At 38.1% G+C, this 23,862-nt stretch overlaps 2 protein-coding genes across 5 annotated transcripts; one reads left to right on the forward strand and one right to left on the reverse strand.

Moving 5' to 3' along the window:
* The first annotated feature begins 1,181 nt into the window (after positions 1 to 1,181).
* LOC122657837 (protein LIKE COV 1-like) lies at positions 1,182 to 4,727 on the forward strand. Its single transcript, XM_043852629.1, has 6 exons — positions 1,182 to 1,393; positions 2,297 to 2,349; positions 3,581 to 3,690; positions 3,984 to 4,151; positions 4,228 to 4,452; positions 4,543 to 4,727. Exons 1-6 carry the CDS (start codon positions 1,241 to 1,243, stop codon positions 4,656 to 4,658), a joined length of 825 nt encoding a protein of 274 aa, XP_043708564.1. The 5' UTR covers positions 1,182 to 1,240; the 3' UTR covers positions 4,659 to 4,727.
* A 2,831-nt stretch (positions 4,728 to 7,558) lies between these two features.
* LOC122660353 (ATP-dependent DNA helicase DDM1-like) lies at positions 7,559 to 17,208 on the reverse strand. Of its 4 annotated transcripts, none has more exons than XM_043855621.1 (16): positions 17,114 to 17,208; positions 16,837 to 16,931; positions 15,389 to 15,664; positions 15,204 to 15,293; positions 12,692 to 13,038; positions 12,430 to 12,619; positions 12,130 to 12,305; positions 11,428 to 11,497; positions 11,154 to 11,343; positions 10,349 to 10,444; positions 10,150 to 10,244; positions 9,934 to 10,053; positions 9,047 to 9,166; positions 8,865 to 8,963; positions 8,677 to 8,787; positions 7,563 to 7,960 (listed from the first exon to the last, which is right to left on the reverse strand). In XM_043855621.1, exons 2-16 carry the CDS (start codon positions 16,903 to 16,905, stop codon positions 7,730 to 7,732), a joined length of 2,280 nt encoding a protein of 759 aa, XP_043711556.1. In that variant the 5' UTR covers positions 16,906 to 16,931; positions 17,114 to 17,208; the 3' UTR covers positions 7,563 to 7,729. The 4 variants fall into 4 exon arrangements, with proteins under 4 accessions (XP_043711559.1, XP_043711556.1, XP_043711557.1 ...); XM_043855622.1 differs by having other exon boundaries at positions 16,837 to 16,929; positions 17,142 to 17,160; XM_043855623.1 differs by having other exon boundaries at positions 7,565 to 7,960; positions 8,686 to 8,787; positions 17,114 to 17,175.
* Between the last annotated feature and the right edge of the window lie 6,654 nt (positions 17,209 to 23,862).

Here is a 23,862-nt window from a genome sequence, read left to right on the forward strand (position 1 = left end):
GCTTAAAGGATTATACACGTCGCGCTACGACTTTTTCTTTAAAAATAATAATATCATTTCACATGTGTACTACAAAAAGTATGCATGATAATGACATAATAATAGTCATTATCATTTCTGTCAACTTGTTTTTCGAAACCCTTTTATACCTCTATCGTAGAGGACTTTTGGGAATAAAACAAGAGATAATTAAAAGAATATGTTGAATTTTAAATTGGCCATAGAGGTGTCATTAGAAACTCTCTTCAAAGATTGTTAAAGGCTTTGTGGAGAGTTTACCAAACAAAAAAAAAAAAAGAAAAGGCTTTGTGGAGGTTCCAGAACAATTTAAAAAACGGAGAACATTTAAATAAATAAGGGAAAAAGTCTCATAGAGGATGGGTCATACGGATAATACAAGTCACTAAATTTGACATGTATTCTATTTCGGGAATTTCTTTATCGATGGTTTCTAAATTATCATTCCATGTGGTAGTAATAACTATTGTGTTGATTAGGGGTGCAAGTTTGGTCATGTTGGCTCGAGCCTGGCTTGGGCTGAGATACCCAAGCCTACAGGGCAGGTTAGAGTTTGGAATTTTTGCCCCTGAGTCAGGGCCAGGCCGGGCCAGGGTTGAGGCTTTGGGCTGAGTCTCAGCCCATCTCAGCCCGACCTCCTCTTCTGTTTTCTTCTTCTTCTTTCTCTCCTGGGGCAATGCAATCAACTGGAATGCCACCGACCAACCGAGCTAACGGTTGTTTGCACTTACACCTCTATTTCACCTACTCTCCTTGGAAGATTTGGATCCACCTTGAAACATAGCTGGGCCGGATCTAGTACACCATAGGAGAGCAGAGAGTTTGAAAAAGTCTGCAATCAGTAGAATTTGGGTCGGGCTTAATATTAATGGGCCTAAGCTAATCTTAACTTTTAAGTACAATACTTGGGAGGTTGGTAGTGTGGCACCACGTATCAGTTTTAGGCCCACCTCCACGAAGAGAAGGGTGAGCTACTTCCAAGCCCAGCAGTTAACAATCCAACACTATCTCATTCACATTCAGATTTAGAAAGTAAACAAACCCCCGAGTCAACCCGGCGATTCGGATGTAGGTTTTGTAGCGCTGAGTTAATTTTCTGTTAGACGATCCGAGAGTGCCAGACAATGTTAGTTATGCAAAAGCGATAAAGAGAGAGAGACAGAGACAGGACAGACAAGAGGGACGTTCAGAATCTAAGCTAAAACCTTAGAAAGAGTGGCAAATGAAAATGGCGACGAGAGAGAGAGAGAGGGAGAGAGATCGAGAGCTTCTGATTCCCGTAGCAGGAAGCATTTCAGAGGATGGAGGCTCGGAATCATTGTCGGAATCACCATCTCCTTCTGTTTCTTCGTCTCATCATCTCACCGGAAGAGAGGTTTGGAATTCCATTCTTTCTCCTCTCCATTAGCTTAATCTGACATTTTCTTAAGATTTCCTGTAACTTAACGTTCTCTTGAATATTTTCATCGATCAATCTTCTAAATTCGTTTGGAGTATCTCTTTTCCTTTCTTTTTTTTCCCCCTTTGTTCTTCCTAAGTTTTGTACTGTGGAATACTAATGGAGATGATCCGTGTGATTGGACATTTGTTATGGACTCGTTGATTGACATTGTTTTGGATTTGAATTTCCTTTTGAAGAGCTATCGTTTGCATGAAGTTTGCATTCATCTGGTAGATCTGTCTACAAATGCTAGAAACTCCATCATTAATTGACTCGTTTATGCACCTGAAGGACGATAAAGAAGCACATTGGATCTAGGCAAACAGAACAAAAAATTACAAATTTTTATTGGTTTCTCTACCCTAGTTGAGTCCATTGTGAGAGTCCCGTGGACATTCAAAGCACCATTAAGGTTAGAAAAACTGTGCACCTCTTTTATGTTTGGAATCATTGGTTTGCTCTTGTGGTAGAAAGAGATATAGCATATTTTTGGAAAATAAAAATACAACTTTGTACATCATTATTTATTGAAGAGATATTGTGTTATGATTTAGTATGAAAAATTACATTCTGCACCCTATCATATATGTTCCTAAAAATATGCAAATGAAATGCAAAAGGAAAAGATTACTATGAGTAAAGTCATCAACAGAGAAGAATATGAAGAACTAACAAATTGCAATACTTACGATTCTAATGCTGAAGACCAGGCTGAAGTTGCATCTTTACATCTTTATCTGGTCTTGCTAGTTGGCTTTTGTTGGTTCTAAGTGAAGATTATGATTGCTTTCAAATTATGATGGAAATGATTTTACATATCTTTATTTTCTTCTCTAGGCCTTTTATAAAGTCTTCCGTAGCTGGGCTTCAAAAAAGTTTGTGACAGGATGGTAAGTTATCATCACTCAACATTATCTCTTTTTTCTTTCTTTCTTTCTTTCTTTCTTTATTTTTTTTTGGGGGGAGCGGGGAGTGGTTGGGGTTAGTTGAGGTTATTTTTCCTGTTTCAGTTATAACTGTTTACTTACATATCATCAATCCGTATATCTTGAGAATAATCTGCAATGATTTTTCCACCCTGAACCACGGTTAGTCCCTGTACTTTCTTTGTGACTAGATGATGTTCCTAGTATTGTATTGTTTCAGAAATTGAGTCTTTATTTTCATTTGAATTTGGTAATATTATTTTAGGTGACAGCAACCACTGAATCTTCTAAACCTGATTTTATTATTCAGAATTCTGAATCTGATGCGTTTATGCAAACTCCAGTGCATATTTAGGCCTTTCTTATGTCTGAAGAACGCTAAAAAAATCTGAATATTCTATTAAGAGAGATGAAAATAGGTTGGAGGTCCAAAGGACTATGTTGCATGGGGAACTATAATTTGAAGATATATAGATGTTCTGATCCTAAATCTTTCAAACATCTCTTGATAAAATGAACTATTTTGCAAGGTCATCATTTCGTAAGAGGCACCTTCAAAGCATAGAAATATAATATTACCAATGATACTCCAGTTAGCCTAGGTTTCTAGCTTATTAAAACTGTAATTTGTATTCTTCTTGGAACTTTTCATTCTAGGTCTTCACAACCCCAACACTCATTAGTCTTGATTAATAGAAATGCAGTTTGTTCTAGGCAGTACATCCGGGGGAGAAATTCCTTCTTTGAATTAAAATGAAAATGTCCAATTCACTCCCATTTAGGCTCCTATCCACTTTATACGTATCTACTTACCCCAATAACCCCAGCCCTGAAAGGCTGAAGCACATTCAATCTAAATTATACAGCAGCAATAATTAAAAACAAATTATATGACTTCAGTTGCCAACCCCTCACACTTTGCTTCTGAATTTCAACTAAATCATTGTTAGGTAATCACCCATGATATCAGTGACGTCTTCTCCAATAAGAAGCATTTTGGCAAACTGAGTTGTGTCATGTTATTATGAAGTTGTTTAGGTGCTGCATTTTTTTAGAGAGAGAGAGCAGATTTTTGTATGGGCAAACTTATGTGTTTACAGTTACTCTAATCCTTCAAATATAATCCCTTGTTAGTGTACTTTACTCAGATCAAAATACTTAAACCAGTTTGATGATAAGTTTACATTGTTTGCAGTGTCATACTTCTTCCCATAGCCATCACTTTCTACATCACTTGGTGGTTCGTTCACTTTGTAGATGGATTCTTCTCCCCAATCTACACTCATCTGGGGATCAATATATTTGGTAAGTATATTCCATTTTCCCATCTATACAAGGTTGTGACTTATTTGGCCCTTCAACTGGCACCTTAGCCAAACTGCTGGCCTATAGTCTTTCATTTAAGGCACAGTGTTAATTAATTGAAGGTTCAAAAGTTGAGCTTTAATATTCAAATGTGATGTAAAGGAGTTAATCATGGCCATTACCATAATATGATCAACCCACCCTCCCTAAGATTACAACAACAACAATCACTTCCAGAAGTATGGACCCTTTAGAGTATACTTTTATGTTGCTTATAATATGGTTAATTACAGGTCTTGGATTCATCACTTCGATCACTTTCATCTTCTTAGTTGGTCTGTTCATGTCCTCATGGTTGGGTGCTTCTGTTCTTGGTTTGGGTGAATGGTTCATTAAGAAAATGCCACTTGTAAGTTACATTTATTCTGCCTCAAAGCAAATAAGTGCGGCAATATCACCAGGTAAGTATATTCAATGTTCTCCATAACTTGAGCTTGTAATACAATTGTCTGGAACATTTATATAGCACAGTTGCAGATCAGAACTCCCATGCCTTCAAGGAAGTGGCTATCATAAGGCATCCACGTGTTGGAGAGTATGCATTCGCCTTCATCACATCATCGGTGATCCTCCAAAGGAGTGACGGGGAAGAGGAGCTCTACTGTGTTTACGTACCCTCAAACCACTTATATGTTGGAGATGTTTTCCTCGTCAGCTCAAAGGATATTATGAGGCCAAATTTATCTGTACGAGAAGGGATTGGTGAGAGTCTAATTCAAGCTCTGACAACAGCTCTTGTCCAACTTTTGGATGCTAACATAAGTTTGGTTTTTTATTTTTCACATGATGCAGAAATTGTAATTTCTGTGGGAATGTCAATACCTCAAATAATAACTACAGTGGATGCAAAAGCCATTCAGCCTGCAAGAGTTGGCAGGAGCCCGAAATTCACGATTGCAAAAGTCTAAGGGGAATCTGTAAATAACGAACCTTCTTTTATTGATTTTTAACCTCTAGGAAACATTGGATGTTGGTCATTAATTGGTTACACAGTGAAAAAAATACTACACCAATGAACCTGATGTTTAACTTGCCAAGAGTTATGATCCAGAGTTTTGAAGGATTAATTTGCCTGAACGAATGGGCACACCACAAGCCATTGGAAATTTGAATCAGATGTTATAGGAATAACCAGGCAATTCACTTGATTTAAACACCCAATTTCTCAGGATTGTAAAAGTAAAAAAGAAATACACTGCATGTCTTACTGAAAATCTACACAGTGCCCTCAACCAAATGCAATAGTTATCGTAGCTGCAATTTTGTAGTCCTAGTTGTCCTGGAGGAATGAAGCTCTCAATTGATGTTTTTAAAAGAGGGAAGCTTTTCAGAGCAACCTGCTCTTTTTTGTTTTTGTGTCTTTTGAATGAACAGAACAGTCTGAACCTAAATATCTACTACATGGCAGATTGGATGGAACCCTGTAGTTGTAGACAAGAAGACCCTAAGATGGCCTTCTCATTTGTAAAATTTCAACCCAAATAGGGTCAAGTGGCAAAATAAAAGTTTAAAACTTGACTCTGAGAGAGTGAAGTGAAGTGGTACAAGTAAGGTAAGTATACATGTACCGGGCAATGTGTTCGTGCAGGGGGGGTTAGGTCATCATTTCCGCCCCCTCTATGAGAAGAACCGAACAAGTGTATCAGATAGGAAACCTGAGAGGATAATGATTCCTATGCCCATGTATTTGATTGAATGAGGGCTTGAATTGATTTCTGGCTAATCCAAAACATCTACCAACTAATCCAACGGTCAGACTTACTATATCATTATTCCACGTGGCCATTTTGATAAGCTTGTCAAGGTCAGGCCACTCAAATGAATTTCTTCCTTCTGAAAAAAATAGAGAGATGGGGTGGTCATTTAACATTCGGTTATCTCTTACGGCATTCTGTGGGTGAGGAAAATTCCCACAACTAAAATGTCGATTGTAAGAAGTTATAACAATTTTGGCACCAGGAGTCCCATCCAATCACCAAAAGTAATAGATGAAAAGATTTTGTTTTACACGATGGGTGAAAAGAAAACTTGTATTATTCAAGTGTCACCTAGTGAACTACGTACGTAATTGTTAACATATTACATCACATGGACATATTTAAGGTGTTATCTGAAATGATCACGAAATACAGCAGAATGGGATCACGATCAAGTAATGGTACGAGCCTCGTGAACTTCATGTATCTTCTTCAGCTTCTAGATATTTTGAAGAGCAAGACTGAAAGTGAGACAAAATAGGAAAGAAGGGGTGGGGGGGGGGGCGGCCAGCTTATGTAGCCGACCTCTCCAATGTAGGTCGCGGCCCCCGCGGCTGCCCTTATGGGTGGGCGCCCCAAACTGGGTTAGACCTGTTTCGGTCGCGTTATCTCCCAGTTTCTTCTTCATTCTCCCTCCTTTCCTCGCAAACCCTAACAGCGTCTCACTTCAGTTGGGACCATTGTTTTCATTGCAACAATAATCATGGGGATTTTCATAATAGGATACTATCAGCAAATCTGCAATAGGTTTTTATAATTTAAGTTTCATTTTTTGGTTTAGAATTTCAAAATCTAAAGGTTTAAGATATGGTTTCAAGTTTAAGGTTTCATAATCTCCGATGTTTTTATGAAGTTTCATGTGCTTAAATGGCGACTGTCGAGCCCAGTAGACCTTAGGAGCAGCCCTTGATCGGGATCCTCTCCAATGAGACACATCATCAGGATATATGTGGCATAGCCCAGCCATCGGATGCCTCATGGGCTCTCCAATGAGGATCCATACAAAAAGTAATTTGTGGGAAACATATTTTGACTTTCCGAATCACAGAGTCGAGCTCACAAGGCCGCACCGCAATGCACCAATCTGCACTGCAAAGGATTTTAATCCTTCAAAAGGGCCAGCCGCCATCCCCATCCATTGCCCAGTAGATTTCAACCCTATCCAGACTTCTTGAAGAAACATAAACTAATAAAGGACATCGTATTACACTACTGCTGCTACTCGAGGCGTGAAGGTATATGAAATATGGTATCGTACCAAGAATAAGAGCTATGAGAGATACAGATGGAACACCGGAGAAGTGCAGAGCTTGCAAGTTTTTCCAATGTATGTAGATGACACTTCCAAAGTTATGCCTTCGGAGCAGATCTTGATTCCTTTCTAAGACTCTTTTTACACAGTTCAAATCTAGCGAATCATGAATATGATGTGCACATTGAAAGTGCCAGCTAACACAGTTTTTATCCCAAACCTCGATCATTCCCAGACACCTGCAAGCATGGCTCCAAGTGAATGTAGCCATTTCAGCCCAGTTACAGGGACGTCAGACTTTACATAAAGCTATTTGAATTGGATTTGATGCAAGTATTTTTTGTTACAACCTATAATTGCTAGTTAACAACGAATTATTATACCAACTTATTTCCCATAATCTTTTTTCTAGCCAGATGGAGGGTGCACACCATATCCATGGTACGGTTGAGCCTACAAAGATTAGTGACACTGCTGACATCAAGGTTTCCACTGTTTTACTGAATATATTGTTATCATCTGGTTATTTGTGAAATTACTCTTAAACTCTGTTTTTTATCAATGTGGTGAATGAAATTCTTGCATGGGTATCTGTAAAAAATGAAAATGACCAACAGTATTTTTCTGAAACAACCAGCTGATAGCCAGAAAAACACATTCATTAGAAGATATAACATTTGAGAACAGAGATAATTAATTGAAGTAGCAAGTAACGATATTTACTGATTATATTATGGTATGATGGAATCCTCCACAAGATTTACAAAAACTGGGGGTGGGACTTGGGGAGAGGCCTTACGCTTTTCCTGCTCAATACAAAACTGCAGGCTAGTCAAACAGTCCTGAAGGCCAACCAAAACTGCATCTGCAAAACCCCGATTCTTTAGAGTCCCGGATGTGCTATATCAAAAAGATCTTAACCAAAGCAATGTCCCCCAAAACACCGCCTTAACAAAAATTGTATCCAATGTCAGCTATTAAGTGTAGAAAGCATGCCTCCACTTTTAGTCGGCATTACCACCTCCCAACCAGGACCATTAAGAGGAAAGGCATTAATTGCTAATTTATCACCACTAGAGGCGTCAGCAATCAGATCACTGCGGTCCAAAACCTTTTGAAAATCTTCGTCACTGATGTCTGTCTGAATCTGCTTGTCTTCAGCATTTTCTTCATCTCGAAGGAGAGCCAGCAAATCATCTTCCTGAAAGAAAATATATCACCAAACCAGAAGGATAACAGTCAAGGTACTTTCCAGGATGGGTCAAACCACATGATGGACATACAGTGAGATAGTATTATGTAGTTGGCCTAATTAGCTAGTTAGTCTAGTACCTTCCTTATACTCACCTACTAGTGAGAAGAAATAAATATGGACCAACAAATACCACAGGTGGAACCATAGGGGATTTTTAAAACTTATAAATGTACTTGGCCTATAGCCGTCTAGTGTTATTTCCTAGCTCATAAATTACTTATTTCTTATTTCATCAATGAGGTTTGAAGGGGTCCCAAAAATAGGTGGATGTCTATCACAGAACACACAATTTGATCAATGATAAAATATCTAAATACAGGAAAGGAAGCAAAAAACAAACAACAAAGTGGTCAAATGCTAAAGGTGTTGGAACAGAAGTGCTACTATAAAGTCAGCCAATAATGTTTTCCTGAACTATGGGTGAGTGGAATTTTGAAGGTTTTTCCCATTTAGTCGTCATAACACAGAAAACCATCACAATGTGAAAGATGAGTTTAGGAAAGTGTAAAACATTGAGGGATTTGACTGGCATGAGAAAAATATATGAATTGATTTTTGGGTAACAGAAGTTACAGAACAACACATTCTCCTACTCAATTCCCACCAACACCATGCATACCAGAAATAACACAGAAATGAAATGTCTGCAAACTGTACAAGACCTCAAGGACCTCCAAAGTATTAGGCTTGGTTCTTTCTTGCTGAAACTGCCCTTTCCCAATCACCACATGCTCAAGCTTCAGCTTGCTAAAAGCTCTCTTTAACATGCGACCCTGATAACAATAACAGTCTTGATTGCCTTTTCAAGCTTCCTTAAGTAAATATGAAAATCATAAATAACAAGACGTACTTCAACCGACTGGGCTGTTGCTAGCCTGTATACATGAACAGGCCTGGTCTGCCCAATCCTGTGGCATCTATCCATTGCCTGCAAATCCATTTGAGGGTTCTGGTTTGCAAATTCAGTATATGTCAGTCTAATGGTCCCAGACATTTAATGCTGGAACAAAATGAGGCCTGGAAAGGGCTTACCCAATCACTGTCGTAAAGTATGCAGGTATCAGCTGCAGTGAGATTGATACCAAGCCCACCAGCCCTGGTGCTGAGGAGAAATATCCTATAGTTGCTGTTTATGTCATTAAACTCCTGAATCTGATTACAAACATAGAAGGTGATCATTATATTATAGATGAATCACCTGTGTCTCAAACAATGTAACGTCAATCAGAACAATATAAAAGGAAGGAAAGCACACAGTCACTCTTTTTCCCTTTTTTTCCAGTGATGTAGCAACAAAGGGCATTATACCATCTCTATATGTGAAATATTAGAGTCTTCCACATGGAAGCAACTGAAATTACATGATAGATTCAACCACAAAAACTTTCTATTCACAAATGCTAGATTGAATCAGATAATCCTATCCATTATTCGGCAACTCCTATCTAGGCCTTTCATGATGGTTTCTCTGATAATCCAGAAAATAATAGAGATTCCCATCCAAGCCCACTCTTATCAAAGGAGTCTTCCAAGAAAGCTCAACTAAGCTTGATTGGTGGGATCTCATCACCTTTTGGTCCTTATGCTAATTTTACCAGCATGATGATGCCGGATTGACTAAAAGACCATCTTCAATTCACCAAAACATAAAGGTAATGAAAAAAAAGGAAGTCTACTGAGATAATTCAATCATGTGCACAAAGACCACCGAGAGCAATAGTGGGAGGTTGAAAGGCTCTGAATGAATGTGCATTGCAGAAGAGAGAAAAGATCTACAGGCTTGAGGGTTTATAATAAAAAAATAATCGGATGGCCAACCGTGATTTAAGCTTACCAAAATAGTAGGGAAGGTACACAATAAATAAAAATAACTCTCCTTACAAATCTTTGACAAATTTCCAACTATAGATAAAGCATACCTGACTCTTCCTTTCTTCCAGCTTCACATTGCCATCTATCCTACAAACTTCAAATCCCTTCTCACTAAAATAATAATCTATTATATCCAATACCTTAGTCCACTGTGAAAATATCAGAACCTGATTAAGCAGACAATTAGTGAACACAAGTTAATAGATGGACAACAAATTGGGGTTGGGGATTGTAGCCCTCAACTAAAAGATTCTTAAGGACACCTTGTGCTTGCGATCTAATAGTTGTGCCAGTAGTCTGTCCAGCAAGCGGAATTTGCCACACTGCTCCACCAACTGTTCAACTGGTGGATATGTGTCTACAGAGAAAAACAAGGAAAACAAGAAAGGGTAAATGAGATGTTGAAATTTAGAGCACATAAAGGGTATGCATATTTTAGTACAGGGATTGCAAAGTGCACACATGACCCATCGAAAGCTGACTCCAAGAGGTCAGGATGATTGCAATTCTTCCGGAGTTGAATCACTAAATTATTCAGTTTTCCTTTCATACCATATCCTGCAGTATCAAAAAGTTTGCATCAGCAGTAAAGTAACAGTGGAAGGCTAAGAAACCCCTCCCAAAAAAGAAAGGAGAAGAGAAAAGCAATACATAAGAAATTTTCAAGCACCCATTTGGTAGATTGTTTGTAAGGCTTTCTAGGAACCACACAGATGATATGTCGTACAAACAAGGGGTTTGAGAATTGAGATACTGGCTAACTTTATATCCATGTTTGAACGGCATGGAAAGTCTATTTGGGACTGAAACATGGACCAGCATGATGAGTTTGAAGCCCCCTATGACATGGATTTGACCATACTTGTCATGTGACAGTGAACTCTACAGAAGTCATTGACAAGCACGAAACAGGAATCGAAGTTCATTGATTCCTTTTTATGCCTGTTTAAGCCTTAATTGCCCTTATAATTTGGCATGCATCCAATTCAAAAAAAGGATCAAGAAACCTAGGCAGAGGGCCACAAAGAGATGGAGCAGCTTAGAGTCTTAAGACCCCAGTGCCAGGGCTAGCGGTCTTGGGTCTCTGGGCCAGCAAAGCTGTCACTAGGCAACAGTTTGAAAATAGTGTTTTCAAGTTTTGCTCCCATAGCTGTTCCAAGCAGTATATATATGACATTTCAAGTTCATGGAGGCTGCCCTTGCAATCTAGCCTTGGGTACCTTACCATTCTTCTATGTATTTCTATAAATTATAGTTATTTTCTTACTGTAATTTGATTTCTCTTGTAAGTAGTTTTCCAATGTCTGATTAATCAAATGATCCTGAAAGTTCTTTTGGTGCTCAGTCATGTTAGCATATAAGATTATCTCTTTTTTCCGTGGAAGCATCTGCTCAACATCCGATTTCATTCTTCGAAGGAGAAAAGGTTTCAATATTGCATGGAGTTTTGTTATCACCTGCAAACAATTAACTCCTACCATTACACACAGATATGTTAAAGCAGAAGACAGAAATTCAACAGACTCCGAAAGGTTGCATACTTGAACCCTCCTCTTCTCCTCCAACTCTTCCTGCTGTGCTTCACTGTTGCACATTCCTGACAGGTCAAACCTGAATATGAAATCCCAAGTCATAAACAAGAGCAATGGACATGATAAGCGCAATACCATATTAATTATACATTCTATAGAGCAAAGATATATTAAATCTGAATTAGTTTGACCCAGAATCAAAATAACCTTCTAGAAAGTGAAAATAGAGCATACAATGCAGAAATGCATCCAACCAAATAAAAAAAACCTTCCAGAAAGTGAAAATAGAGCATACACTGCAGAGAAATGCATCCAACCACAGGAGATAGTAGAGCTTAACAGTTTAATTAGTTTGAAAACACTAGAGATGCATCATCAAGCACTTGCCCCAGCTAGAGATGATAAAGACGAAAAACATGAATGCCGAAAAGCCTGAAATATTTTTTTCCCCTTAGTGACTGTCGCTACCTAGTACCTATAGGTAATCCTAGAACGAAATTAGGTGAATAATTTATTAATGCACATAGCATAAATAACTGTGGATTATAAGGAATTGTACTGAAATTTCATTTTATTTAATTGATCGACGAAAAAAATCTTCCAAATTGAAGACATGACAGTAAAATCCCACAAATTATTCAATAAAATGCAAGTACAAAAGAACAAGTGCCAATCAAAATTACAATATGCAATAAGCATTGCCAATTTTACCAAGACTCAAATTCTTCTAGGGATGAAAAAATATCAGGCAAAATGTAATGCAACAATGACCAAAGCTCAGCCAAGTTGTTCTGGAGTGGCGTTCCAGTTAACAGGAGCTTATTTTCAACAGGCAACAGCTTCAATTCTCTCAGTAATTTGCATTTTGCATTCTTCAGCCGATGCCCCTTCAAGAACAAAAAATTTAGTAAGCTAGCAGAAACATTAAGTAATGGTTGCAGAAGTTGAATAAATTGAAAATAAATAACTAAAATAATGAACCAATATATCCTACATAATTTTACCACTAACCTCATCTACCACAAGATATTTCCAATTGTAGTGTTTGAAAACTTTTCTTGCATCATTTAGTGCAACCTCATACGAGGTAACTATGATGGGAAATTTGAGGCCATCTGTTTTGGTCATGTACTTCCTTCTGATCTCCTGCCTTTCTTTCTTGTTACCATGGTAAATAATTGAACTCATTGAAGGAACAAACCTAAAAATACCATTAAAAGTGAATAAATTTGAAATTACATAATGAATAAGGAAGACTAAGACATAAATTTACCTTGAAATCTCATTTATCCAGTTCGAGAGTGTAGAAAGAGGAGCTATTATCAAGTATGGCCCGTGCAATCCTTTCCATTTCAAATGGGCTAGAAATGCAATAGTTTGAATAGTTTTGCCAAGCCCCATTTGATCTGCCAGAATTCCATTCAGCCCATTTTGCCACAATGAAATCATCCACTTAACCCCTTTGATTTGATAAGGCTTTAATTTTCCTCCAGTCAACAATGGCACGAGTTCGGCCTGCTCTTTTTCAGCTTTCTCCTCCTCAGTCAGGTTTGCATCTTCAGGAGCTGTCCCTTCCTGGGATCTTGTTATCATGGCTGCAACTGCTTTCTTGGCTTTCCTCTAAAGAGTGTTACCACATGGGCACAAATCATTATAGCTAAGAAACAGATATGAATAAAAAAGAATGAAGAAAACCAAGCATTCAGCTTAAATACTTCCCTAATTAATAAAAGAGTATGTAAACTGCATACACAACAAAAGCAAATCCATATAAAATCAACAGTTCTGTGAATGAAATTGGATAAGAACACAAGGGAAAAGTTTTTTCTGGCAGGCCCCATAAGGAGGCCTCTTGATGTGGGCCAATAGGCAAAACTAATCAGTGCACACACAGTTGGAGCAGTTGGTGTATGTGCACTATAACATGAGATTGAAGATGCAGCATATACGCATGAGCATGGAGAGAGATAAATATCAAACCGAGCTTGCCAACATTTTCCAAGTTGAGTTAGATGATGAGGAGGATCCCTTATACAAGTAGGTGAGGGATCGAGGTGACCCTGTCATGGTTCGGCCTAGGGGGTAGACTTGATCCCAAGATAACTAGTCAAATGGATATTGATGTTGACGAGTTTATGGTGTCTTGAGAGGGCTGTGTTCATTCACAAACACCCAGACCTTTTGAGTCTTAGGTTGGAGAGGAAAATGATGAGGACATCGATTGGTCGCATTCTAGTGGCCACACTTGCACACCGCCCCCATGATGGGGTCAGGGATGCGCCAGGGGTACCACCAGTCAAAGCGAAGTCTGAGCAAGAACTTAGGATCCGCTTCACAGGTGAGAATCAATTTGATTATGGCATAGGATGCTGACCACAGTGTACGTGCCCCCCACAAGTGCAAGCTACTCGAGAGCCCCGGGCCACCAATTCATACCACCACCTGAGGACGAAGACGATAGCATGGAATCCATGGACATTGATGCTACGAGCTTGACCGATACTCTCGAAGGGCTGGGCCTGCAGGAGAGCAATATGCATGGGGCAGTACCATACACCATCATATGCCATGTGGTGGCTATGGGCAGTTTATCTCTTCATTCATTAGGCAAATGAGGGTCAATCACACATTGGGTCATCATTTGTGGACAGCATCTACTCATTCTCAAGCCCCAATCATACATGCCAGTGTCAACTCCACAGCCACCATCCAATAGCAGTGGCTCTCAATTTAGCTCTTTATGGTTCAGAGTTCTATACCCTAGATTAGGGTACCTCCAAAATGATTCCATTTATAGGGCTGTTGTGAACTCAAGAGTTTCTTCTGCCATACTATGATATGGCCAACTTTTGTGATACAGTCGTACTAGGACTCTAGGATGGGCATAGGGGTGACTTGATTGTATTGTTGACTCCGATATATTTACCTCTTTGTAATGAACCACGTATGATGTATGGTTTATGAAATGGTTTATAATTTTATGTATTATTCATTCCAAATGCATATCTAAGTTGTTTTACTTGAATTACATGAGTTCTAGTACTAAACATTGTGTGGAATAGGCCATATTATAGAATGTTTACAGCGTACACTACCAACCTAAGGTCAGAAATCAAACTACCATTTTGAATGTGGTTTTTTAATATCTAAGGGTTCCACTATGTTTAGAGGGCCTAAAATAGAGTTTCCTAAAAGTTTCGGGACTTAATTTGGTCATTTGGGCCTTGAAATCCTTCATCGAAACTTGCTAGAGAAAATGTATAGATTTCAACCGAAATTTCGATTTTGGTAAAATATTTAAAAATCTTGAACCTTACCTTCCACACTTTTAGGTATCTTATGCATTTGCTTATAGGAAATGGTTTTCTTTCATGAACAATTTACGTACAATTAGTGAATATGGTCTCTTTCTTATGCTTTATATTCTCATCCAAGCCTTGAAAACAGGCTGATCTCAAGGTAGATTTTGTAAACCAATATTATCTTGCAACAGGTAATCGGTTCAATAAACTGTGATTATGGCAGCAGAGAAAAGATATTCATTACCCGCTCACCAAAATACTCAACCTTCTTCCTTCTCCCCGCTTTCTTCATTTTCAATTACAGCACTATGGTTGAACAAAGAATTTTTGCAGAACATTAAGAGAAATATGTGCCAATGTCGTATGTACACTTCAACAAGCAAATAGCTTGCTAACCAGGATAACTATACGTGGGACAACATAACCCAAAACAACATATGATAACAACAATATTAGTTCATGTTCAAGAGCCTAGCATCGTACATTGTTGTAGTGAGTGGCAGCCTTCCTCTTCGCACCACGACCTCTTTTCTTCCCATTTGCTTTCTCTTCATTTTGACTCTCTACTCCATTCTAGGAAAGTGAAGTCGCACAATAGCTTAAGTAACAAGAAATAAGTAAATAAAGAAACATGAAATTACATTGAAAGCATGTGCATGAGAGATTACAAATGTGATATCCTCCATTTTTTCTAAGAGGAATTGTGAGTAGAGCTGAGTCTGTGTCAGGAGCTCATCCAATTTGGTGAACTGAGTGTCATCCATCCCAGGCCCTTTCTCATTATCCTTTTCCCTTTCAGCATCCTCTTCCTTCACACGAGCTTCTTTTAAATTATCTTCTTCCTTGGCCATTGTTCCTGATATTAGGGAAGAGTCTCCATTTTGTGCATCAGTCAGGGTTCCATCATCCTCAGTTTCAACTTTGACTTCCTCCTTACAAATCTCCTGCTCATTTGGTGATATGTAAAATTAAGGAAGAAAAGAAACTTACAAATAAAAAAATAGATAATAGACATACAATCCCATGCATATGTTAAAAAGGAAAAGAAACGAGAGGGGGGAGAATATCATAGCTAGAAAAGAATAAAATGGCTCTTGTCTACCATCGTTGCTTGGATTTGCATTGGACAGTTTTACTGTGAGATTCATACACATTGTTAGGCACATTATTTCCTTGGCACCCACACTGAAATCCTCGTTCCAAAGGAAACCAAGGTTGGCTATTATTACATCTATGATTTAGCTAAACAAAAAGTGGTTAGACTAGTATTGTGTTTTGCGTATTCCTTACATTTCTTAGTCTGGCTTCATGTGATGTTTTGTTCGCTTTGTATTCTTTTCTCATTTGTAGTTAAGTATTTATACTTCTAGCATTCTTTGGCAAATGTATGTGTCTGTGTGTATTGTTGTGGGTGGGTGGGTGCGCAGTGCATGTTTTATCAACAAACTACAAGTAGCAGCAAATGTTTCCCTCATGAAAGATGCTAGCAGATTAGAGATCTAAAACTTAAAGCAAAAGATAGAGGATGGAGGGACAGACACACACACACACAGAGGGGGGTTCTAAAGTTAAAGAATGACTCGACAGGGAATTAAACACGAGCCATAAATCGCAATAACCATGGAATTGGGTAACAGAAGAAGGAGCACCAATCATGATCCTAAGCCCTGGAACAGATATGTGAAGAGGGGGGGAACAAAAAATAAAGACTAACCCTTTACATAAACATCATCATCAATACCAACATTTGCAACACGATATCAGTCTACGTGATCAATATTCCTAAAAAGGACCCAAAAAAAATCAAAGATACTATAAACATTAAAGGGAGAATGCTCCAAAATATAGGATGGAGCTACAGATCAATTTCAAGTTATAGGAGGAAGAAATTCAAAGCAAAAAAAAAAAAACAAAAAATGAACCGTAATAATTAAGGGGAGGAAGACAGCAAAATAGTGAAGGAAGAAATAGGAAAACGGGGAGTATATGCAATCACACAACAAATAGGCACAGTGCAAATCTGAGACACAAACAGAAACAGAAATTAAACTGAGAAAATGAAGCTAATAAAGCGAACAGGCAGGGTGAAATGCCAAAATAGGAAACAGGGAGAAACCTCATCTTTGAGAACGGAAGTTGGAGAATCAGCCGCTTCATTATTCTTCGTCTCATTCTCAGCCTCCATAACTCACGAAGCCTGAAAGGAACTCTGAAATCCAAAACAATCGATCAACTCAAAAACAATATAAAGGAAAGGTGGTAAGATGCCAGGTCAACCTAGGGTTTTAAGTTTTCCATTTCCATTCCATCGAGCTCGAACGGGAGAAAGAGTGGAAAGGAAACTCGGACATTATTCTTTTTCACAAAAAAGGATAACAAAAGGCGAACAATGTTTCCCAAAAGAATTGCAGGAATAGGTACCTGTGCCAGCAAAAGCTCACTCGTCCACAGAGAGGGAGAGAGAACAAAACACAAAAAATGAAGCCTCAAGCGTAGGTAAAGGAGAGAAGTGACTTTAATGACTGATTTGAGTGATGACCAGTTGCCTCGTATAGTGGATATTTAGGCGGGAAAATTAAGTCTTCCTTTTACTATATAGGCAATTGGAAAATGTTTTAAGACTTGAAAATTGGATACAAACTCAATTATGTACAGGCGAGTGGCCAACCGTTCGATAGTAATCTGTGCATTTGATTTCTAGTACAAAAGTCGATGACCACCCAATCTAACGCTCCACAGAGAAAAAGTAAAGAGCTCTGGGAAAGATAACAAAAATGGGACACAGGCTATTGTGCCACGTACGTCGCACAAAGCTTCGGGCTAACCCAAGTTCCATAACAAATTCACCATTCTTATGTTTGGAAACCAAGGGAAAAAAATAAAAAGGGCAAAGGTACGTCACCAGGTGGCGCAGCACGGCGTGTGTACATGTGCCTAGATGGAAAAGCCCAACCAACTTTGGAACAACTTATTTAGCTCTGAGTAATGGGAACGAGGACTAGAACCGATCGATTGACAATGTTCAATAGTAAAATAGGCGAAAGCCTTGTTTCTGGTTATAATAGGTCAATGAAACCAATATTGTGTACTTAATTTAATGTATGTATTGTTGATGTCTGCACATGTCTAGTTATAAATCACTATACGGGGTCCATTGTATTAACTTGTCAATGAAAATGACGCTTAATAAGGAATTCACTATTCATACATGGAAAATATCTTTTGAGAGAATTCTAATTTGATTGAACGAAATTCTGAGTTAAGTGGTTTAATTATAAATTGATTACAAAGTATTTATAAAATTATTATTTATAATAATTATAGTTTATAAATGTTTTATCACGTTCTTTTGTTGTCCAATTAATGGTCGAGATACTCTATTTAATGGGTTAGGGTGATCACAAAAATTTAATCTATACTCGAAGGTCCATTGTGAGATATTGTAAAGTTGAATTATCTACACATAATGTTTCTATCAGTATAGATTTTGTGGTTTATTACCATACTAACGTGTCCTTATCAATTATGTTTATTTAAGTTTTTGAGTAAGATTCTAATTAAGTTGCTTTGGTGTACAACCTCCAATTGCACCCAAAAAAACGAAAGGTGTACAACCCAATAGGATAGCATCACTTGCATATAGAATCCAAAGAAGGAAAGGGATATTGTTTAGCTATTTAATAGCCTTAAGAGGAAAGAAAAAGTGATTGCCCTATTAGCTTGTACAATTTTGAGAGAGTCAGAGCTATCTCGAAGTCGTAGACTCTCTCTCTTCAAGTGTTGGGTGTTGCCATCTGTTGTGCCCGGAAAGTCTTCTGATGACGTATACGACCTGCAAGGGAAGAAAAGACGAAGAAGATGTCCGGAGCGGACTCCGAGGGGGGACTCTCCGATGCCAAAGTCAGTCCGGGCACAGATGATTTGTCAGAAAAGGGGTACGGAGAGAGCAGTAAGTCAGAAAAAAATGAGCGTGTAATACCTGGGTCCCCTCCTTCTCTTTTTATATCTGGCGTAGTTATTGAGGCGGTTGGTGGCCTCCCTATCTCCCACCTTCTAACACGTGCCGTAGCGGGGTTGGTCACTTGCCTTAATAAGGGGGACGCCTCCTAGTGGGAAACGAGATTCCTTCCCAAGTGTTGTTAGAGGGAATGGTTCTCTGGTTCATGTTATGTGCGGTTGCTTGCCCCCCAAGCCAAGTTTGGCTACACGTGTTACCCGATCCGTTTTGTCGGTTATCGGTGGGGATCTTGCCAAGTGTTGACCATTGAGTGGTCGGATGTTTTTGGGTGTATCACCATCGTTCGATAGAGGATTCTGTTGTATTATTGTTCCATCAAAGCGTTGTGTGGAAAACAATTCCTACTTCTATAGGTTTGGTGTTCAAGTGTTGTGAATCGTTGGAGGTGTTTTGCTTGCAACACTAAAATGTAAGCCTAAACCCTATTGAGATGTTTGTTTCAAATATCCCATACTCCGTGAGATTCAAACTGTCACTTTGAATCAAAATTTATTTATTTGGAGACATGGCAGTCAACAACAAGCATAATTTTATTATCACGAGGGCCTTTAATTTTCCAAACTTCACACCCATCCTGCTACATGGATAAATGAGGTGTAAGTTATGATCGTTGGATAAAGAGGACATGGTCTAGACTCTAGATTAGCCACGTGTCAAAGTTTAAAGTGTAATTCTACTGAATACCCCCCATGTATTGTTATGCATCTAATTCCAATGTTTGTCCATGCATGTGTACTAGTACTCTAGTATTTATTGTGCACTCTCCCAACTACGAGTAGGAACAAATGGTTTAAATTGTAAAAAAAAAATGAAATTGAATGGTTCAAATCTATCTCACAAGTACCTGAAACATCACAAATAATGGTGAAACCAATAACTATCCCAATATAATATCATTTTTTAAATATATATTTTATACAATGAAATGGGATATTTGCCATGAATCTGGTAGAAATAGGAGCTGGAATTGTTATTAAGTACCTTCTGTTAGCTTTAGTCCTTAATTTTAAATTGACCCAACATCATGTTAAGTATGTAGCTTGTCAATTATGGATCCAACCGATAAGAAAATGTCGAAGGTTTGCAGTTTAGGTCACTTGGTTACTATTACAATACTGGACAACATACTATCACTTTTCTATCCTTGGATGATTTTCACCCAAAGTCTCCTACCCCAACTTTCTTTTATGTTGCTTCTGGAAAATGCACACTTTTTCTTCCTCTTTTTCTCCCTTATTCATTCCAAATCCCATAAATACCGATGGTCCCCTCCCTTCCAACAGCTCCCAAACAATTCACCCACGTCCCACTACCTCGCCTCTGCCCCCACATCTTACTGCCACTGTCTCTCGATCCCTTTCCCCACCCCCGTCACCATTGCCATTGTCTCCCAACCCCCGTACCATAATCTACCCAAAAACCATATGATAACCTATTGGGGTTTCATGCTCCTTCTCCTAATAGTTAAAAAAAATGAGGATTAAAAAAATGGATGCTTCATGGATTTTTACAAAATAAAAAAAGACCGAGTTTCCCTCCACCCATAGTAAATGTGATTCCATTCACCGTAGGGCAGGAGATGGCGGGAAAAGATAGTAGGAGGGTATTTTGGAACATACCAAAACACTAAAAGGGTTTGTGAACCGTCCTCTATGGATGGAGGAAAACTTAGTCCAAATAAAAATATAGTCTTAGTACCAAGCCTAGCTCAAGATCTGATTTGCATTTGAAACTATTGCAGAGGAGATAAGTAGCAGCATAAGGATCCATCAATCAAAACAATTAAAACTTGGATCTTTTCTTAAAATTCCACAAACCCACCTTGAAAAGGAGGGGGTTGACATGAACGTCCATCTAGGGCTACAACAAGGTCGAGCCTTTTAAAACCCCAAGCCAACCCTAAGTCCCCTTAGCTGGGCCCAAGCACGGCCAGGCCCTGATTTAGGGCCAGAAAAATTCAACCCTGACTTGCCCTTAGGGTCCGGCCAAGCTGACAAAGAAAGAATAAATTTTCGATCCTGTTGGTGTTGTAACATCCCATATCAAGGTGGCTCTAGAGGAAGAGCAAGACGAAGAACAAAAATGAAGAAAGAAGAAGAATAAGAAGAAGAAAGAACAACAAGAAGAAGAACACAGGGCCGGGCTCAGCCTAAGGCTTCAACCATGGTCTGACCCGGTCCTCACTCAGGGCCAAAAATTCCCAACCTTGACCCGCCCTCAGGCCAGGATATCTCAATCCAAACCCTGTTCAGGCTCAGGATGGGCAAGGGCGGGCTTGGGCCAAACTTGCGCCCCTAGGTCCATAAATCAAAACTAAAAAAATTTCAATACTATTGCATAAAGGCAGAGTTATAGGAGAAGGTAAAGTCATGTAATATTCTTTGGTACAACCTCTATCGTATCACATATTTTTGGTCCATAATTTTGATATTCAATATTATCATCAAAGGTTTATGACAACACATACAATAAATTATTATGATGCAACATTTTTTTTTTGGTAAAAGATGATGTAACATTCAAATACAATATAAGTAAATAAATAAAAACGTAAGTATAAAGAGGATAAAATTATGGGAGAGGGTTCCCAGAGGCAATGTGCTCTCTACACCAATGTAGGATCAATGGGAACATGCACAAAAGCATCAAATGGGGTAGTTTGCCTTTCATTGGGGTGGGACAATCATTTTGATTTGGGCACAAGGGCCGCAGTGCCTTCCATGGTTCTTTTTCCTTAAAATTATAATAAAAAGTCTCTATGAACATAAAGTGTTTTCTCTTTACCAAAAAAAAAAAAAAAACATAAAGTGTTTCTTACGTCTTATTATATATAAAAAAAAAAGGCGTACCCAGTGCACAAGGCTCCCACCTCTGCGGGGTCTGGGGAGAGGGTCATAATGTACGCAGCCTTACGTCTTCTCATATAATTTTTTATTATTATTTTAAATCTAAAACTTATATAGTGAAAGAATGTAGGAAATCTTGTAAGTTCAAATAACCCTTTCCCAAAAACTATAGTTGTATTTGTATATGACAAAATTGATCAAATTCCACGTCGTAGCTTCATGATCTTTGTGAATCTGTTCTACCAAAAAAATAAAAGAAAAATCTTTGTGAATCTGAAACTTTAGGTTATACACATACTATCCTTCAATGAATCTTTCTTTTACCAACAAATAATAATAATAATAATAAAATAATTAATATGTAATTAGAGTAAACGAGCATTGTCATTTCATTGCGAATAAAATTGAAATAGAGAGATGATTACCCTTTATAATTACAATATGTGAAGTAGTTTTTTGTCCGAAAATGTGGCCTACAATAGCATTCCCCAATGTCTCTCTCCACCTCAAAACAAAGGGACATAAGTGTATTTTCATATGGGAATGAGAGAAAAAGACTCATGGGAGTGTAGGTCACACTCCAAGACAAAATTCTTTTAATCTTTTTTCCTTTACAACTTATGGGTTCAATAGAGCACAGTGTTTACCAAAAAAATAAAAAATAGAGCAGCAAAGTCAAATATTTACAAGTAAACAATTAGGTAATCTTTACCCAAAAAACAATTAAAAAAACAATTAGGTAATGAATTAGTTAAATAGAATAAATGGAAAAAACACATACATTATTAGTTTTCTTACTTACCTCCTCTATTTGATATGGATGCCTGTAAGAATGAAATTATAATATCAAGACCTTGTTACGTATATTCTTAGTATCAATCATCAATTGATAGTTAATCTCGTATTTTTAAAATAAAAAAATACAACTAAAAAAATTAAAAAACACTAAAATAAATATAAACTAAAATAACCATAACCATATCTAGAATATTTAGGAAATCGTCTGTTTTTTGTTTTTTGGGTATATAATTTAGGAAGGCGTCTCAAGAATTTGCCATGTGGCAGATCATTTGGTATTCAAAGTTGATTTCATGTAATAAGTGGACATGTAGTAATGTCAAATGTGGTATGCTTCATACCAATTAATTGTTTTTTTTATTTTTAATAGACGAGGAAAGAAAAAATTAAATAAATATGTATGACACCGATTAGACATCCACCTTGCCACCTACTACAATTGACATATCTTCATAATAAAATGATATGATACTATTTTGCCACATCTCATTGGTGTGTTTTTCTATACGTTGTTTCTTTAGAAAGTCACCTCCATTATCATTAATACATTATTTTTTATTATTTTTTATTTTTTTTATTTTTCTTAAAAAAAATAAAAGATGCAAGAGCTCAGCACTACCTAGTCCAAATTACGGCTGTAAATGGATAACCGAAAATCTGAATTCGATCCGCATTCGTATCCGTTTAGGGGCATCCGTATTCGATTAGAGATATCCGAACAAAAATCTGAATACTTCGATAAAAATCCGAATCCGAATACTTAATTTTTAAAAATTAAGTAAATAACGATCTTGAGGGTTTTTGAAGATTCAACAGATTCTAGAATATGAGGAGAAGAGAATCATGATCTAAAACTATGGATTGAGTGCGAATTGTATCCACTAGGGGGAGGAAGGTTCGGGTTACACAAGGCAGAGGTGTAAATGGATGGTCGAAAATCCGAATTCGAATTCATCCGAATCCGTTTAGAAGTATCCGTATTCGACCAGAAAATATCCGAATCCGATTACATCCGATCCATATCCGAGCTTAATCCGATCCGTTTACAGGCCTAGTCCAAATAGACGATCCCTTAGTTCTAAAGTTGCTACCATGACGTGCGATTTGTTTGTTTTGCAGGCAATAGTATTGAATCTTTCCAAATTTATCGAGGATTGAAGGACACGTCAGGCTCCTCTTCAACGACCCCCCATTGCCCAGGGAATGCCTAGTGAGTATCCAACGTTTGGGATGACTGGGGCCACATTGGGATATGTGTTTGTACGCATCTCGGGTACACCCAGTCAGCCCAAGAATGAGCTCCTCTATAGAGAGCCCAGCGCTCAGAGAACCATCCAGCCGTTGGGCTATACCACACACATCTCAATGACTGATTAGATGTAAATCAAAATGTATGTGGCATAGCCCAATCCTTGGATTCTCCCTTGGTCGCCGAGCTCCTTGAAAAGGAGCAGGATCCGTCAACCCAGCCGTTGGATGT

Source organism: Telopea speciosissima, chromosome 4 (genome assembly GCF_018873765.1).
Source record: "Telopea speciosissima isolate NSW1024214 ecotype Mountain lineage chromosome 4, Tspe_v1, whole genome shotgun sequence".
Lineage (NCBI taxonomy): Eukaryota > Viridiplantae > Streptophyta > Magnoliopsida > Proteales > Proteaceae > Telopea > Telopea speciosissima.

Bases quoted from the DNA above. Each gene is read 5' to 3' on its own strand.
- LOC122657837 (XM_043852629.1), top strand. From the start codon at position 1,241: ATGAAAATGGCGACGAGAGAGAGAGAGAGGGAGAGAGATCGAGAGCTT. The intron at 1,394-2,296 runs GTTTGGAATTCC...TTTCTTCTCTAG, and splicing joins ATCATCTCACCGGAAGAGAG to GCCTTTTATAAAGTCTTCCG. The intron at 4,152-4,227 runs GTAAGTATATTC...GCACAGTTGCAG, and splicing joins AAGTGCGGCAATATCACCAG to ATCAGAACTCCCATGCCTTC.
- LOC122660353 (XM_043855621.1), bottom strand. From the start codon at position 16,905: ATGGAGGCTGAGAATGAGACGAAGAATAATGAAGCGGCTGATTCTCCA. The intron at 15,665-16,836 runs GTTTCTCCCTGT...CCAAATGAGCAG, and splicing joins CTTCCGTTCTCAAAGATGAG to GAGATTTGTAAGGAGGAAGT. The intron at 10,445-11,153 runs GTAAGAAAATAA...TTGATACTGCAG, and splicing joins ACAAGAGAAATCAAATTACA to GATATGGTATGAAAGGAAAA.